At 41.8% G+C, this 16,787-nt stretch overlaps 1 protein-coding gene across 4 annotated transcripts in view; it reads right to left on the bottom strand.

Moving 5' to 3' along the window:
• The window catches only part of LOC311159691 (A-type potassium channel modulatory protein KCNIP1), a gene marked incomplete at both ends in the record, with an annotated part of 280,379 nt that overhangs the window by 26,109 nt on the left and 237,483 nt on the right, over nucleotides 1-16,787 (bottom strand). Inside the window, one exon of one of the 4 annotated variants that reach the window (XM_084215895.1) lies at nucleotides 8,459-8,567. The exons of the other annotated variants lie outside the window; for them this stretch is intronic. Within the exon in view, the coding sequence (XP_084072021.1) occupies nucleotides 8,459-8,567 (109 nt within the window). Of the gene's footprint in view, nucleotides 1-8,458; nucleotides 8,568-16,787 lie in introns of those variants that run through there. 4 annotated transcript variants of the gene reach the window in all.

The following is a 16,787-nucleotide window of genomic DNA, read 5'->3' as shown; positions in this document are numbered from 1 at the left end:
TATTTTAGAGATAGATAATGAGAACTTTTGTCTTTGAACAGCTCATCTTTAAAACAATACCCCGTAAGTCAACATGGCCCATCGACAGGCTGTGGGAAGGCTTGTGGCAATGGGAAGGATTTCACGATGGCAGGGTTCCCCGAGTGGCTGCTAGTTGTGATGGAATTGAGAGCCACAAGAGAACTGGTTTTTTCCTCTTGTGGTGAAGTCTCCATAACCTTAACAAGAGGGACTTCTCTCCCTAAGTGAACTGAAGAAAGATTGTTTTAGAGGTGGTAAACTAACTGGAAATTTTTGGCTTTGTTTCTTTACATTGTCAGTGGAAAAGAAAAGGTTGTGGGGGAGAAGTGTTCTGAAGGGTTAGTTTTGATTCTCACTCCTTCTTTTCTTTTAGTCACTATTAATTAAATTTTCTCTTTACCCTCTTAAAGTTTTAAGCCTATTTTGCCTTTGTCCTAATCCTATCTCACCACAGAAAGTGAGTACATTGTTGATTAACCAGCACCAAAACCTACCACACTCTTTAGTGCCTTGACTGGGGAATTTTAAAATTGGGGAAATCTTAAATTGGCGAATCAAAACCACTACACAAAGGAAATCTGCCAAAGAGCTAAGAGGCACAGGGAACAGGTTGAGATGAATGTGCCATCATGGGTAAGTTCATCTCAGAGCTGAATCTTGCACAGAGGAGCCCTTTGGCTCTTTCCCTTTTGCTCTGGGCTCTGACATCTGGATGGGGACTACCAAAGAGAAAAGGCAACCAAGACCCACAACCTGTGACAGGAGCTTCTGGTGAAGGATCAACCTAGGGAAGCCTGACCAGTCTGCAGGTGCACAGTCCTATTATTTTAGGGAGGAAGAAATACTTAGCTTGAAATATTTTAAATGGTGTATGTGAAGAATCAAGAAGAAAAATTTCCTTTTCAGAATGCTTCAAATTTCATCTTGCAATGTCAATACTCCTTTTATTCATCTACATAAAAAGTAATTAAGTTTTGGCCTAGTCCCAGTATAATAGGACAATGGAGAGCTAGAGCACCGTACATGCAAAGACACACAAAGGCAGTCTCTCTGAGCTGCCAGTCCTGCCCTGGCACCTGGGAGCCCTGACTCCTGCCCTGGGGCAGCAGGAGCAGCCCTGAGGTGTGGGCACAGGGCACTCCTGCCCCTCTGGCCCTAGGACAGGTCTGGCAGCTTCACCTTCACTTCAGGACCTTTTGAGCCTAAACCTGTGAGAAATGATGCTCAGTTTTAAAATGTCAAAGGTTTATTAAACTTTAACAACATACAACAAAGGACCGAATAAAGAAAAATTAGTGCTGGGAGCATGGAACTAAACTGCCATGTCCTCACCCAAAAAATGCCTGCTCTGCCTTTTATACCTATGGTGTTGTGCCAGGTAACCCTAACCCCTCCTAAAGTCTGCCAGTTAACTCTTGCTGCCGTCCATTGGTGGACACTGCTTCCTTGCACCTTCATCGGAGGGGAGGTGCTGCCACGCCGCCCTCCCCCAAAAGCCCCATGCAAGGGGCACAGGTGCACGCCCTGCCTCCCACGTCCTGACTACCATGGCCGTCCCTTGGCCACCGTACAGGGGGAAGGGGACGATGGAGAGAACAGAGGACATCCAAACAACAAATCACGATAACATCATTATCCAGCAACAAAACTTCTTAGCATGCACATAATATTCATCCCTTAATTGTGAGAGCCAACCATCACCTTACTCATGTATAACAAACCCCAGCGCTCCCAGGGGCACTCAGCTGCCGCCGCCCCTCGCAGCAGGCGCAGTGACAGACCCCACCCTGCCACTGCCACTGCCACTGCCACTGCCACTGCCACCCAGGGGCACACGGCTGCGGCAGGAGCCAGGGACTGACAGCACTGCTGTCAGGAAGGGTGGTACACATAAAATGGACAAATTAAATGTTTTACTCTTTCAATTGTGTGAAACCTCCTTTTCAGAGAGAAGGAATTAATTTAGGACTTAATTAAGATACATGAAGATTAATTAGGACTTAATTAAGATACATTTGGATATGCATCCTCAATTCAAGGTTCCCATGTGTGGATTTAAGAATTGCAGAAGAGGGCTTAAAGTAATGTTAATTACATTCCATTTATATCAACTATTTATATAGCTATCCCTTTCCAATTATAAGCATGTCTAATTCAATTCCTTCAAGAAAAGCAGCCTTATCCTGAAATTCTTGAGGATGCTCTTCAGTCAAAAGAAATCTCTCCCCCTAGAACCATAAATTTATCAAGCCAAGTGAAGTTATTCCAGATTTCAAAACATGACACTTTCAAATAGCTTTCTTGTGGTTCTTGAATGTTTCCAAAAACGAGACAACCATGAAAGCACAGGCAGGTCTGTGTCTAGATGAGTCATGCTTCATGTCAGCGAGAATGGGTTCAGCATCAATGGGGGAAGCTGGAGCACAACTCTCATTTTAAGACTTATTAATAACAGTGTGTCCATGATACTTTGGCAAATCAGTGTAAAAGATGAGCAATTTTTAACATTTCACCAGAGTGAAGCCATCTCAGACCCTGCCCTGGGATTGGTGGAAGGACGTGTCTTCAAAACCCTGATGGGCTTTTCCAGAGTTCACACAGTCAGCTTCAGGTCACACACTTCTCGTTCCTCCGCCTCAGTGCCCCCTTTCCTTCCCTCCCTCCTCCTGCAGGGAGAGGAGAATCTCCTGCCCTTGCTGGGCTTGCTGCTGTGTTCACCTGCTCTCAGGACACTGAGGCTGGTACTGCTCACAGGAGCTCACTGCAGCAATGGGACCAGAAACCACAGCTGACTGCTCCTCACAGGCCAAATAAAAAATTACTAAACACATCTGTCTGCAAGATTTCAAACACCTTTTGTGTAATGATGATCTAAGTTATCTTTAATGGTACAAGCAAAAAACCTATTTTCAACCTGGCCATATCTCTTTAAAGTGAATGCTGTTTTCACACTACTTAACTTCTATAATTTAAACGTATATGTCAAGCGAGAAAAAATTCCACACTTATTTTCCTTTCTGCTGCAATAAGAAACCACATTTATTTCATATAAAATTTACCACCATTATTTATTAGCAGCAGAAAGCTTCTGGGTATAATAAAAATTTGGTACATAAAGCTGCAGCTTGCCTGAGGAGAGGGGGAATTAACTGTAATAAAACTCATTTAAAGAGCCTCATAGTATCACTTCAGAAATAATAAAAAGAAGGGGGGAGAAGCAAGAAGAAAAAGAAAGATTTTTTTGGTAAATCACAAAATATTTTCTGTTCTTTCTGCTAAATTCTCATATGAAAAGAAAAGTTTTCCTCTCATGGCTACATTTAAGAGTATATACATGGAAGAAATAACAACAGAATATTTTCTTTTCCACGTTTGCTAACATTTTATCTCTTGACAGCAATTATATCTGATAATTTCTTCCTGGGTATCAGATTATTACATTCCTATTTTAGAGACTCTTGATAACCACACAGAAGGGGTCAGCTCTTTAAGCACACCCAACCTTGTGGTCCCATGTTGAGGCCAGCTTGCACAGCTTCAATCAGGAAAATAATTCCAGAAACACCTAGAAACGCACTTGTAACGCAATGGCAGGACTGAAGAGACAAAAGACAGAACTTAGGGAGATGTTCAGGACTTGGACACTCCAGACTGCACACGGGGACAGCACACGGGGACATCACTCTTGCCTGGCTGAGCGGAGCAGGCAGGGATGCCAATTCCTTTAGTTAGGTATTATCCTCACCATGTGCATATTCTATTAGATATTGGCTGTATTTCCCACTGCTGGAAAGAAAATTAAATCCCTTCCTGTGAAAATTAAATCCCTTCAGATTATACTTCAGAATTCTGTTTCAGTGTTCAGGAGGTTGGGTTGGTTTTTTATTACCTTGTTTTGGAAACACTCTCTGCTAAACAAAGTAACCTGCACGGAACTGATGTACAATTCTGCCTGAATCCCTTATCCAACAGCTTCTCCTTTCCAAAGTAGATCAGAGAAAAGTCTTGTAAGGGAAGAGACAATAAACAACAGTGAGAGAACAGAAAGCCAGACTCGTCAGGTATAGAGAGTTTGGTCTGTAACAATCGATCACAGACATCTAACATCTATCAAGCAGCCTGACAGCTGATTCAAGAGCATCAGGGAATCTCTACCCTCCACAGCCACCACTTCCATGGTTATAAATGAAGAATAACTTTGACAGCTACAAGCTCTACAAGGACAAACTCAACTTCAGGGATGTTGCCATTCAGTTTAGAAAATTTTGTGCACGTATTTTTCTTGAATCATATCAGCTTTTCCTTAAAACCAACCCCTGCGTCGCAGACAGTGCAGGTACTAAAGCTTGCACCCTTCTCCCCTCTGGCTGCCTGATGCCTCTACCCCCGCTGCAGCTGGCTGGGATGTGGATCCCCATGGACAAGGGCAGAACCCAGCACCACATCCTGGCTCAGGGATCTGCACTTCTGCCATGCATATCCACCCAGAGCCTGCGAGTGTGCAGGGTGGATTTTAGGGAGCAGTCTCTCTTGCAGCTCTAGAAAATGGGTAAAACATAAGCTCCTCCTGTTCAGAAATATGTTAGATCGGCTTATCCTCAGTGCCTTTTATCTTGGGAAAAAACTGAAGCCAAACAAAAATTACTGTAAAAAATAAAATTGCAGATTTCCATCAAGCTTTATACAGTTAAATTATTTTTATTTTAAAATAGTCTATAGAATATTAAGTGCTTCTAACAACCTTCTTCTCAGCAGATAAGTGATGCATATAGGGAGGAAGTCTGAAGGGATAGAGACAAGATGGGAAGAAGCATATCCAGCTACAAAACTCATGTACTGTTGCATTTTTATACATGGAAAATTACCAGAAGCACAACAATCATGGAATATGGTGTGGGATATGTTAAAAATGTTGCTGTGGTATATTGGTATATTCTTTTTGCACATCTACCATGTTATTTTAAGAAAGGCCCATTTTAAGTTGTGCTTAATAAAATACCTAATCAAGATAGTTATCTAGCTGTTGCATCGCTCTTACAAAGGTTTGCACTTTTCAAACCATTAACAAACTTCTAAGTTAACTTAGCACCCAAGTCCTTCAAACACTGATGCATAAAGCACAATAGGCAGTTCTACTTCACACACTAGTGCACTTTTTATCTTCCCCTCAGCACTCTGCCCATCCTACTAAAAACACATCCCTTTCTTCTCCCGGCCATCTGCTCCAAAATGTCAAGGAGGGTGCTTCTGTACTTCAAGTCATGATCATTCCCATACCAGCAATTAAAGAACATGACCTGGGGAAGTGTGGGGGAGGGCATTGCCAAAGGAGTCAGTCAGATGAGACCCCCTACTTTAAAATTCCTTACAGAGCAGTAGTATCTCACTGTAATCAACCCAAAGCAAGGGGTCTGAGGTAGCTGTTCCTGCCATGTGCTCCCTGTGGGCAGCTGACACTGCACCAAGAGCAAGAACCTCTACCAGAACCTCTGTAAGACAATCCTAAATATGAGGCTGCATGGAATGTGTCCCATGATATTCTCATCCTGGTTTTGTTCCTAGCTTCCCAGGACTGGTGATCCCTGTGTTCTCCCTACCCTTAGGGAACTGGTAGACCAAAGACAGGCCCTTCTATTTCATACTGTAAGGGAGAAACAGCTAAAAGAGAAGGAGGGATACAGGACTATGTAATTTTTTTCACCTTTCACTTCAGCTCTTGGGAAGTACTGAAACAACCAATGATGCATGGTCACTGAATGGCCAGAGCTGCTGGAGAATGTTTGCCAGAGTGCATCCTTGTGCAGAGGAGAGAAACACAGAATGCTTTACATCTCCATCCCAGCAATCCTTTTTGGCCCTATCTCACATACCATTCACTCCTGGAAGCTGGGGAAAGGAATGGTCTATGAAAGGGCTGTGAGTCAGATGGAAACTGATGTGACAGCTGGGAAGAATTGAGAAAAAGCCTGAAGATTCCAACTGATGGATTTCAATAAAGACAGACGCAAAGGGCTACAAGTCTGACAACAGAGCAAAGCACACAGGTACAGCTGGAGATCTGCACATGATCCTGGGTCACAAACTGAACAAAAATGACTGGTCTCAAGAGGCCGCAAAGACAGCAAGGACTTACCCAAAAGTACTCACAGGAACAGGCTTTTCCAGCCAGTTTTTTTCTCTGTATGGGAGGTTTTCATTTTTATTTTTTTTAAACAGAACAAAGGAACATGGTTTAAGTAAGCCTGTTCCATCTTCAGAAGAGAACAGTTCTAAAAGAAATATACATAGCTAATTGCAGTGTCTTATTTTGGTATTATTACGCACAACTATGAGAACACAGCTGGAATTTCTAGGGGTTTAATAAGGTTTTTATTTCTAATAAGTAAAAGTAGTGATCATTTCTAGTGAGTATAAAGTTGGGAGAAATACTTGCATTGCAATGTAAGCATCCACTTTGCCTTTTCCATTGCTGCCACCAGCACATCAAAGAAAAGAACTTAATGTCACCTTCAAACATCTGTGACTTATTGAAATCTGTATTGCATGATATTAACAACCACCCACGTTATATTAATGTTCTAATTTCACATATAAATAATTCTTAGCGCAGGAACAGAGTCAAAAGGGAAAAATGCAAGCTCATCTAATAAGTACCAAATAAATAGATCTTGGTTTCCAAGTGAACTGTTTTGCAGCCAGAAACACAGATTTCCAATAAAAACTATCCAAATCTGATCAGGTTTATAATACTGTGTTCCTACACGTTGTCAGGCAGCCCATGCAATCAGAGCTCTGTTCCAGTGGTCCCTTACAGAGGTAAATGTCACCCCCTCCTGCACCGGCAGGGATGGAGCAGTCACTGACTGCTGAGCACCACCAAGCACGGGCAGAGCTGTTCCATGAATACAACCTGAGCTATTTGCTGACTTTTACTCCTGTCACCTTCACACAGACACCTTTCTCACCTGTCGTATACTTGACTTTGCTGGGGAAGCACTGGGGAGACTCTTCTAGGAAAAGTAATTGCTCCAGGAAGACACTGTAATTATAGTAATTAGGTCTGTGAAGGAGGTATAAAAACATTCTTGCAGTTAATGCAAAACAAATGCAATAGCAATGCAAATGCATCAACATTTGACTTGGCACCTATTTTTAAGGTCAGCATTTCTGTTGCCATTATTTGAAATTAGTTGTCATTGTTGGAGATCTTAATTTATTTGTAATTATGTAATTGCAATCCAGTGACATTCTAAGAGTAAACTAAAAGCTCCAATGATATTAATTTTGAAATAAGGAAATCAATCATGTCAAAACAAATACACGCTGATTTACATCTCTTAATGTAAAGAATTCTTAATTAAGCAATTTTTAGTATTTTTTCCTAATTCTGCAGGAGGATTTCTAGGATTATTTGACAGCATTGATTTTACTGTAGTAAGGTTAAAATTCCATCTGCTTTTCTTGATCCAGTAAAACAGATTCAATATATAAATTTTCTTTACTTTTTTGGAATCTTTTGCCAGCCTGTACTAAGCCATATCTTGAAGAAATCTGAATAAAGAAACATAGGTGTTTATGCTAGTATTTTATACTTACTATTTCCTTTGGTAGATAAACTTGACACAGTTAATGATTGAAGCAAGAATATAGTCAGTGACTTGGGGGTCCCTTTGCTTTAAAAAATACCTCACTTGCATAATCAGGAAGTTATTTTCTTTAAAAATTCAGTGATACCTACATCTCTTTATGAAAAGATGAACTCTAAAGCACACTTAGTTGTTAAAACCCATATGCTTTACATGTGGGAAAACCTTTAAAACAAAAAAAAAAATTTGAGTTCATTACATTGATTTACTACAATTCAAAGAGAGACCAAATCTTCCAGCTGGTGAAAACAGAAATATTTATTCTTAGGTTATTTTGCTGAAGTGTCTGGAATGGCAATTACAGCAAAGTTTTGTTTTGTTCACATTCAATCCATCGTGTCTTTAATCTGCAAATTACAGTTACAACAAAACTCTTGTAGCCCTATGAAATCATACACCTAATTATCAGTTCTGGTTCCATTATCCCAAAGAGGCCCTTTCCTTTTTTCAAGTTTGGTACTAATTCATTTTCAATAAAGAACAAAATCATTAACAGTAAGAAAAAATAATTAGGAAAACTTAAATAATACACAAGGCAAAAACCATCACAGCTTCAGATTGTCTCTGGCTAAGGTAATATACCAAAAGCAAACAAAAGTCCTCAATAAAGCATAAATCAGAATTGCCTCTTTGCAGCCTGTATGATTCTTAATAAAGACAAAGCCCACACTGAGAATCCATGCACTGACAGACACCACTTTCCTCCCACAGCCATCTGCTGCCTACACCGGCTGCACTCACATGCATTCCAACACAAGCAAACAGGAGCTGCAGAACTGGAGTTCTCTTACCATCTGACAAGTCGATTAGCCCGAGGTAGTGCAAAAGTTTCAGAGAGGAGCACACCACCACCACAATCCCTAAAGTCTGGAGTCCCTCTGACTCGCCTTTAGTCCACATCCCGCAAGGCACCACACGGACACCACTGGTGTGCAAGCAAACAACTGCCAGGCATCAGAAGCTGAGAAATCCTGTTTCAAGCTTTCCTTCCTGCTGCTCAGCTAAGTGCACAGCACGTTCCCCTCTCCCCCTCTCTCACTCCCTCTCTTTCCCAACCTCCCAACCTCTCCCCCTCCCCTCTCACTTGCCTTTTGTTTTTGTTTTTGTTTTGAACGCACAAGCAACTTCTGTATTAAACCATATTCTAAGGTTTTATTTTCTTTCACCTCAGGGTAATTCTCTCAGGAGTTTGCTCTGCTCCAGAACAATTGAGCACCATGCTGCTAACCTCAGCAACATCTCATACCTTTTTCTTTTTTTAAAAAATACCTGTGATACCAGTTGCATTTGAGATTTTCTCAGTAATTCTGCCAATGCAGATGCTTTTTGTCAATGCCTCTTCTGTACTGCATAAGAGAATAAGGGACACTGTAGGAGAGGAGAGGGCTTTCCTTTTCTGAATGTCTCCCCTCACCCACAACATGCTGGGATAAACAAACTCACACTCCCATCCATGTGTGCACCCACACCCAGCCCAGGAGCTGCAGAGTAATTCTGTCTGTTAACAGCTCCCCTGGGGTACACAGCTGGACAGCCAGAAGTGCACCCCAGCATCTCCAATGCAGCCACACTGGGGGGGCAAGGCTGGCTGAGCAAGCTTCCCTTGCAGGCAGCTGAGGCAGAAGCCCAATTCCCACCGTTTCATCTCAGTGTTTCACCAGGCTGCTGGCACTGGGCAGCACTGTGGGCTGCTCACAAGCTGATTATCTATTTCCCCATCATCACCAGAGATGAGAAAACTCTTGGCAGAGTGTTTTATCAGGATGGCAATATTGCTACACCAGTAAAGGCTGGGGTTTTCAAGCATGCTATTAGACACTGGTAGTGCCATGCAGGATGGTCAGGAGAACTGAGCTCACCAATGCCTTTTATTTGACTGGACTCAGAGGCTGCTGCATCCCCACACTCCAGCCCAGTCCAGGCAATCAGTAGCTCCTCTCTCCTGCAGTTCCCAGTGAGCAGGGCAGGCTGCCTTTCACCCACAGCACTGGTCCACAGCCACTCCTGGTGCTGACTCTGCCTTAAACTGCTGGCGAGTGCCAACATCAGGCGCAGAATCTCAGCAGGATTTTGTGTATCATAGTAGCTAAACAGTGCACTTGGATTGCTAAGAGATGCTCACAGTGAGGCCAGGTTGAAGGTGCAGACTACTCACCCACACTTGAGTGATCAAGTCAGCAACGAGCAGTTTAATTGAATTTGAGCTTTATTTCTGTGTGCAGGTGGCCAAGGAGGAGAACACACTAGCAAATGTGTTCTGAGGGTTCTCTGCCATGGGCATCCACCTTCCCAGAGCTCAGTGGCATCATATCAAAGCCACTTCTCCTGATGAATACTTTAGACCAAAGGACTTTTTAGTGCTCTGTAGCATCTGCCATATTAGGGTTTCATCCCCCTGGCTGTATGGCTGGCTATAACGCCACATCATGTTCCATATCTCCCAGATTAACACATCCAGCTTTAAAACTATCCAGGGTCTGAAATCACTGTACTGCCAAATCTCTCCCAGACAAAGAGAGGAGAATTTGAAAGAGTAACATGATAAGCAGACCTCAAAACATTCAGGTAATTCCTTGGTGTACCATGTCCTGTTTCAATTAAGAAACCAGACTATTACTACACAAAACCCCCAAATAAACAAAAAATCATGCCCCCTCATCACATGAGGTTTGGACAGGAATAATGACCACAAAAATATCCAGATTCTTTCCTGTCTATGGAAGGGATGCTTATCAGATTTACCAGCTGTCTGGTGGGCTTTGCACTGTTTTCTTAGACGTCTTAAGTTTACAGATCCTAAAGAGCACACAGAATCACAGCCCACTTCACACACTTGTTCCCAGGCACTTTGTTTACTTACAGATACATTTAGTCACAAAGTTTCTTCCCAGCAATGCAGAAACATGCTGTATCCGATTACCACTAATAAAAAAAAAAGGGAAACTCAAAAAAATTAGGCTATAATGAGTAATGAAACTCAAAGCACCTGGCTCCCCAAGGGTGTGTCTTGCAATTCTCTGGTTCTCTCACCCTAATATCTTAACTCCACAGCTCCTAAAGCCCTGCAGCAGCACGTCGGCAAGAGAAGGGGGAAGACAGAGCAAAGTGTGAGTTCCATTGTTTGTGTTACTGCAATTTATGCCAAGTCCAAAGGGTTTGATGCTTTAGGTATTCCTGATACAAGCAGCTCCAAAAGAACATGCAGTTTTGTTCCCTTGAGTGCTCACTGCTTGAAGTGAGCCAGCATTCGTGCATGCCAGAAGCTCAGAATTCATTTCACAATATACCCAATGCTGTCAAGGCCAAATCATGATTTTTCTGAGGTTGAGTCCATTTTCAAACAAGCTTGGAGGGAATGTCAAATGAAAATTTTCCCATTCAGGATCTTCAGGCTGATTTAGGATTACCCTGATGCTGCTCCTCCCGGATGCTGCTTTTTCTCTCCCACTTCCCAAAACTACTCAAAATTGTCACTTGGTTCATTGTTCACCTGCTTGTTTGTGCCCCAATGCGGAAACCCTGGGAGGGCATTCCCTGGTTTAGGGAGACACAAGAAGCTTCCCTCAAAAAGCTGTTAGACCCCCTTGGCTCCTTCTCTTGTTCCTATGACTGTTCCTATGTCTCTGAGCCCTCCTCCCTATCCCCTGACTGGCCCTCAGCTTTGTACTGCCCCGAGACCAGGTCACCCCCAGGCCCTTGGCAAACTGAAACTCACACCCTTAGTGTGTGGGTGCTGGACCCGAACATCTCACTGCACAGCTGAATAAAACACCTGGGGGTATTATGCAAAGGCCCTTTCTGCTTCCTTACCCTGGACTATACTAGCAGCAATTCAGCTTGCTACACCCCAAGAACGGGGATTCCTCCTGTTGGGCACATATCAGGGTCATGCTGTGCCAACTTTTAATGGAAGATGCTGTGAAGTTGCCTGACATGCAGGGCACCAAGTCCCCGATTGACCCATACCAGCTTTCTGGTGTTCCTTAAGAATTCAAACAATCACAAGCGATTGGTTGAAGAGCTGACTACAGATGTGTCATGGCAGGCAAATCCTATGGACCCAAATACTCATGTGTTTTCCCCATAATAAGAACTAATTTCAGTAAGGGCTAGAGCTTTCCTCAACAGCTGGGCCCATTCCCTACAGTCACACTCATTCTTCACTGCAGCATTGAGCTAATGAGAGAGAGTGGTTCTGTGATTTAAACCAAAGGAAGGCTATCCAGCTTAGTTTTCCAGTAGAAATGTGCAGAGAAATAGAGGATCATTAACTCTTAAAAAGAAGCAAAAATATTAATGAAGATATTATTAGATATTTTATTTGAGTTGCTTCTGAAGCAATAAGAAAATGAGGAAAAACCCAAATCAATGCCAAATAAATATTGCGTGTGACTTTCTTTTCCCTTTTTTTTTTTTTTATTTCTGCAGAACTCTGCTCTGCAATATAAAAACCATGCTGCATATTCATGCCTCCCAAACACTTCTAATATTCTGCAAAATACATGCTATCATCCTTAGGGTAGGCAGCTCAAAGGACTATGATTTTACCTAGAATCACATATGGAAACTGCACCAACTAAACTACCTGGTTTTCTACGGTGGACACTGATCCACAGACTTTGCAGAAGAGCAGCTGGAAGAACATTTTTCTAGTTACACACAGACAAGGTTAAGCTCACTAATGAAGCAGTAAGCTTTGTTTTTACCAAATTTTAAATAATGAGGATGCAAAATGCCTAATGTTAAAATACCAGACATTCTGATAATAGAGATAGATGTTCCTCCTAGTGCCTACTGTACACATCTCTCATATGCAGCAAAAGGAGTTGAATGCCTCAATTAGCTGCAGAAAAGGTATGCACAACATATGCACTCTGAGAAGGTAAGTGGGAACTTCATAAAGATCAATCAAAATAACATGTAATGAAAAGTCTTTTCTGGTAATAAAAGAATTATTATGATGAATCATATAAATTATTTGTGTAATCTATAATCAGCTCTTAAAAGTGGTTGGGGGGAAGTAATGGATCAAACAGGTGAAAAATTCACAGCAAAATGGAGAATAATATTCCTCTCAGCAAAAGCTTCTCCAATGACCAAGCTATTTGGAACAGATTTACACTTTTGAAGAGGAGGATTTGTCTCCTCATTTTGCATAATACAAATGCAGCATGACATGTTCTCAATACCCATACCTTTAAGAAAACTTGGTGGTATTCTGTGATTTGCCTGGTTTAAAATTCCAAATATTAGATTTTTGTCATTTTGATGAACTACTCCTTTGCTGTTGTGTTAGGATAAAGAATAAATAGGAACATCATGATTCTTCTTGTAGAGTACTTTATTTCATACACCCCCAGAACAGCTCTGTTTGCTTATCTTCTGACACTCAGCAGTCCTGAATGCTCTTCTCACATGGCTGCTGTCCATAAATCTATTTCCACTGCAGATTTCTGAAGCACGTCCACTTGTGGTTTGTTCTAGAAGAGGAATAATGATTCACAGCACAGCAGCATGAAGAATATGATTTTACTATTCCCTACATATTTATCCAATGAGTTCTTTTGTGTGTACATAAAATTAGCTGGTTTTGTTGTTGTTTTGATTTAACATTATTCAAACCAAAATGAAGACTAGGCCTTTCTCATGACTGACTTTAACTTACCTAGTCCCAAGCAATGATATTTACTGCTTAAATTGAAGAATTATCAGTTTGCCTTGGTCACCAGTCATTTCTCTGTCCTGTTCACGCCCATCCATATTTCTCAGATTTCTCTGGATCTCACCAGCCTCAAAGAATTTGTGTCATCTGCAAATTATGTGATGAGAAAACCACTTACTGATAACTACTGACTACAATTAAAAGAAAAAAAGGCTGTGAGTAAATTTAGAAGTTTGGTGTTTAAGGAACTGATGATTTGGAGCAAGTAAAAAAAATACTCCACAGCCATTCGGTGCCAATGAGCTCAGGTCCCCGCCCATTTGCACCACTGCAATTCCAGCCTGACCCCTCTGCCTGCAAATTAATTTGATGTCATGTCACACTGTTATTTCCCAGCAGAATAGCACCAGCTAGAATAATTTTTTTTAAGTCCTGGCTAATTGCTACTTATTATTTTTGTCAGTAGAGGTAGATTCGGTATAAGGATAGATGAACTACAAATATCTCCTTAGCTTGGATAACACAGAAATTGGGATGTTTTTCTATTAGTGCTACCCAGGGAGCTGGGAATAAAAACTCAGTTCTTCAGCTGCAATTTCCTTGCTGTGTGAGCAAAGGTAAATAACTTGCAGATGAACATTGTCCTGACATAGTATCAGTTTTTCTGCTACAACAAAATCAGCTATAATTTCTTCAACATTCCCCCTTTGGTTCCGTTCTTCTGATGAATAGAAGGTACTGCTATCTTTGTGCTATAAGAATCTCCCTGCTTGCTGGCAATGGTAGGTGGTTGTGGGGTCCATGGACCTGTGAGGAGAAGCAGGAGGACGCCCCCCCCTTTCAGAGGACTGTCTCGAGCCAGGGATTCCCAGCCTTCTTTGAGCCTGTGGGCACAACTCACATGGCCAACCTCACAACCCACAGGAATAGCTCTGAAAGGTTCCAGAAATCTAATCCATCATTCCTGACTTTTTCCAGAAGAGTTGGCAGCACAGACAAGCACATCCCACCTTGAACTCAGGGTTTGGCTTTACCCTGGAGCTCATAATGGCAAAAGCTGAGTGAGTGTTAGCAATGCCCACCCAGGTCAGGAGAAGACCAGCAAAACTAACAAAGAAACGAGGGAACCTTGAAGGACTAACCTGAGCCACAGTTTACATGCACAGTCTGAAAACGCAATAGAGGCAGTATATAATTAATGAAAAAGTAATAAGAACCTCTCACAACTCTAAAATATCCTTGTCAAGTTCTATTTAACTTTTCCCTTCTAGTTTGCACCAATTTCTCTAGATTTTTATTTGTAAACCAACCCAGGTACACAAACCACAGCAGCAAACCCAGCAGCCTCCTCTGAGATCACAGATCACTCTCAGACTTGCAGAAATGCAGTGTCTGCTCTCAGGATGGACCCAAGGAAGTTCTCCAGCACCAAACTTACTGGCCTTTCATGCTGTTGCTTAAGCTGGATGGACTGCCAGCAATCACTTAATGACCACAGCTGTGCTAGGAGATGAGACAGGGAAAGGTTGCAGGACATTTCTTATTGTCTTACTTTTAAACAGCCAGTGAAAGCTGAGGAGGACACAGGCTGTGAGGAAAAGCAAATTAGGGCAGAGAAGGTGCAAAGTTAAGAAGAAACAGGAAAAGAAGGTATTTCAAGGCTGAAACAAGGAACAGTGCATAAGGGCATGCAATGGGAAGAACAGATCTGTGAGGGACTGGGATGGGACTATGTACAACATGAAACTGCTCAAAAACAGAAAACCTGATGTTTCAGTTATTCTGGAGGCTCATTCCCCAAAAATGGAACATGCTACTGTATGAGTCCATGCAGCCAATCTTTGATGAGCCCTGCACTCAGCTGAGCATTTCCCCCAGAACCTGTACTCAGAGGTGAGCACAACTCACCAGCAAATACCCATCCCTGATGAGTGACAAGCAGCCAAAAGAAGCTGCCAAACCCCACAAATAACCAGGAGACAGATATGTTTTGCAGTGGCAGTTTTTGGCTGACTGAATTTCTGCCACAAGCAAGAGGAGATGTGACTCCTCCCTTGCCCTGGCAATCACTGTCAGGCTCTGGAAGCAGTTAAGAGGCATAAAGCTCAAAGCCTCTTCCATCAACTCGGGCTGCAATGTACTCACCACAGCTCTGGTGGTCTCCAATCAAGATATCCCCCTTATTTACACATTTCTCTTTATTTTTAAGAGGCAAACTGAAGAATCACTTTGCTTAGTGCATTTTTAACTCACTCTAGCGACATACTAAATTATGCCCTCATTTTTGCATAAGAATTATAAAAAATACTGGCCTATAAAGGTCATCTCATACATTTTTGTTAGTAATAACAGGCCAAAGCACTGAAAAACACTCCACTCGAAGACCAGTGTTTCTTTGTGTGTTACATTAAACTGCTTTCTCACCATTTTTCATGCTGTTCTAGATTTCTTATTTTTAAGTGACCTCAAGCAATGAATACATGTATACAATATTCTAAACAGGCCTATATTTGTTTCACTTACTGAACTGTTGTATGAATTACCTTTAAATATTCTTGTTGACTCTGCTGGCATTTCATCTTCATTTTACCATCTATGCAATTGTTACACTTAGGTTTTTATTTTATCATCTGTAATTTGTATTCCGGTTCTAGACCCAGCTCAAAAGGTTTAATTTGCTTATTTATTTGCATAAGTACACTAGATAGTGTCACACCTACTAGGAGATGAGAGTAATAAATTAATGAAAGAATTATAAAACTGTATAAAACTAACCATATTTTAGATACATCACAGTGAATTATGAAGTAGTACCACACTATTTTAGATACATCGAATTACACCATCCCCAAATTTTTTTAAATCTGTACCAAGCAGCAAAACTCTCAGCAAACAAAAACGTCAATTTATAAAGCTAATGTCTGAAATCAAACTTTCTAAAGTAGTCTGTAAAACATAGGCAGCAAAAGCTGAAATGCCAGTTTATGATGTGACTCTAAGGACACAGAGAGTAGGAGAATTTTTAGAGGGCTGTCTGGAAAGGGGGCTGGCTTTGCTTTTGCCAGCAGTGCTCCCACTATAAGGTTATGGCAGCAGCTCCATGTAACCTGCACTCAGTAGAGGGGTCAGCTCTCACAGCTAACCAGACTGTCCCTGATTTACAAATTACAGTTTAACTGCTCCTCTAGTGTGGGAACTCAGCACATCGCTCCGGATGTCCAGAGCTACCGAGAGAGCCCTTGGGGGGCTCGGGAGTCTTGGAATGTTGCCAAAAGTGCCTGGTGGCTTGATTTTGACCCTTCGAGAGATGTGCCACCTGTATGTGGGGATATGAGAATCACTGGGGTTTAAATAGTATAGAAATATTATAATTACAGGGTAAAACACAGGTTTTAAGATTTCGGTACAGGGGGGTTATAGAGACAAGATGGAGGAATTTGGGCCTGTCTCGTGGTTCT

This window comes from Fringilla coelebs (assembly GCF_963513975.1).
Source record: "Fringilla coelebs genome assembly, chromosome: 15".
NCBI classification, from domain to species: Eukaryota; Metazoa; Chordata; class Aves; order Passeriformes; family Fringillidae; genus Fringilla; species Fringilla coelebs.
This window is presented reverse-complemented; position numbering and strand designations above follow the sequence as displayed.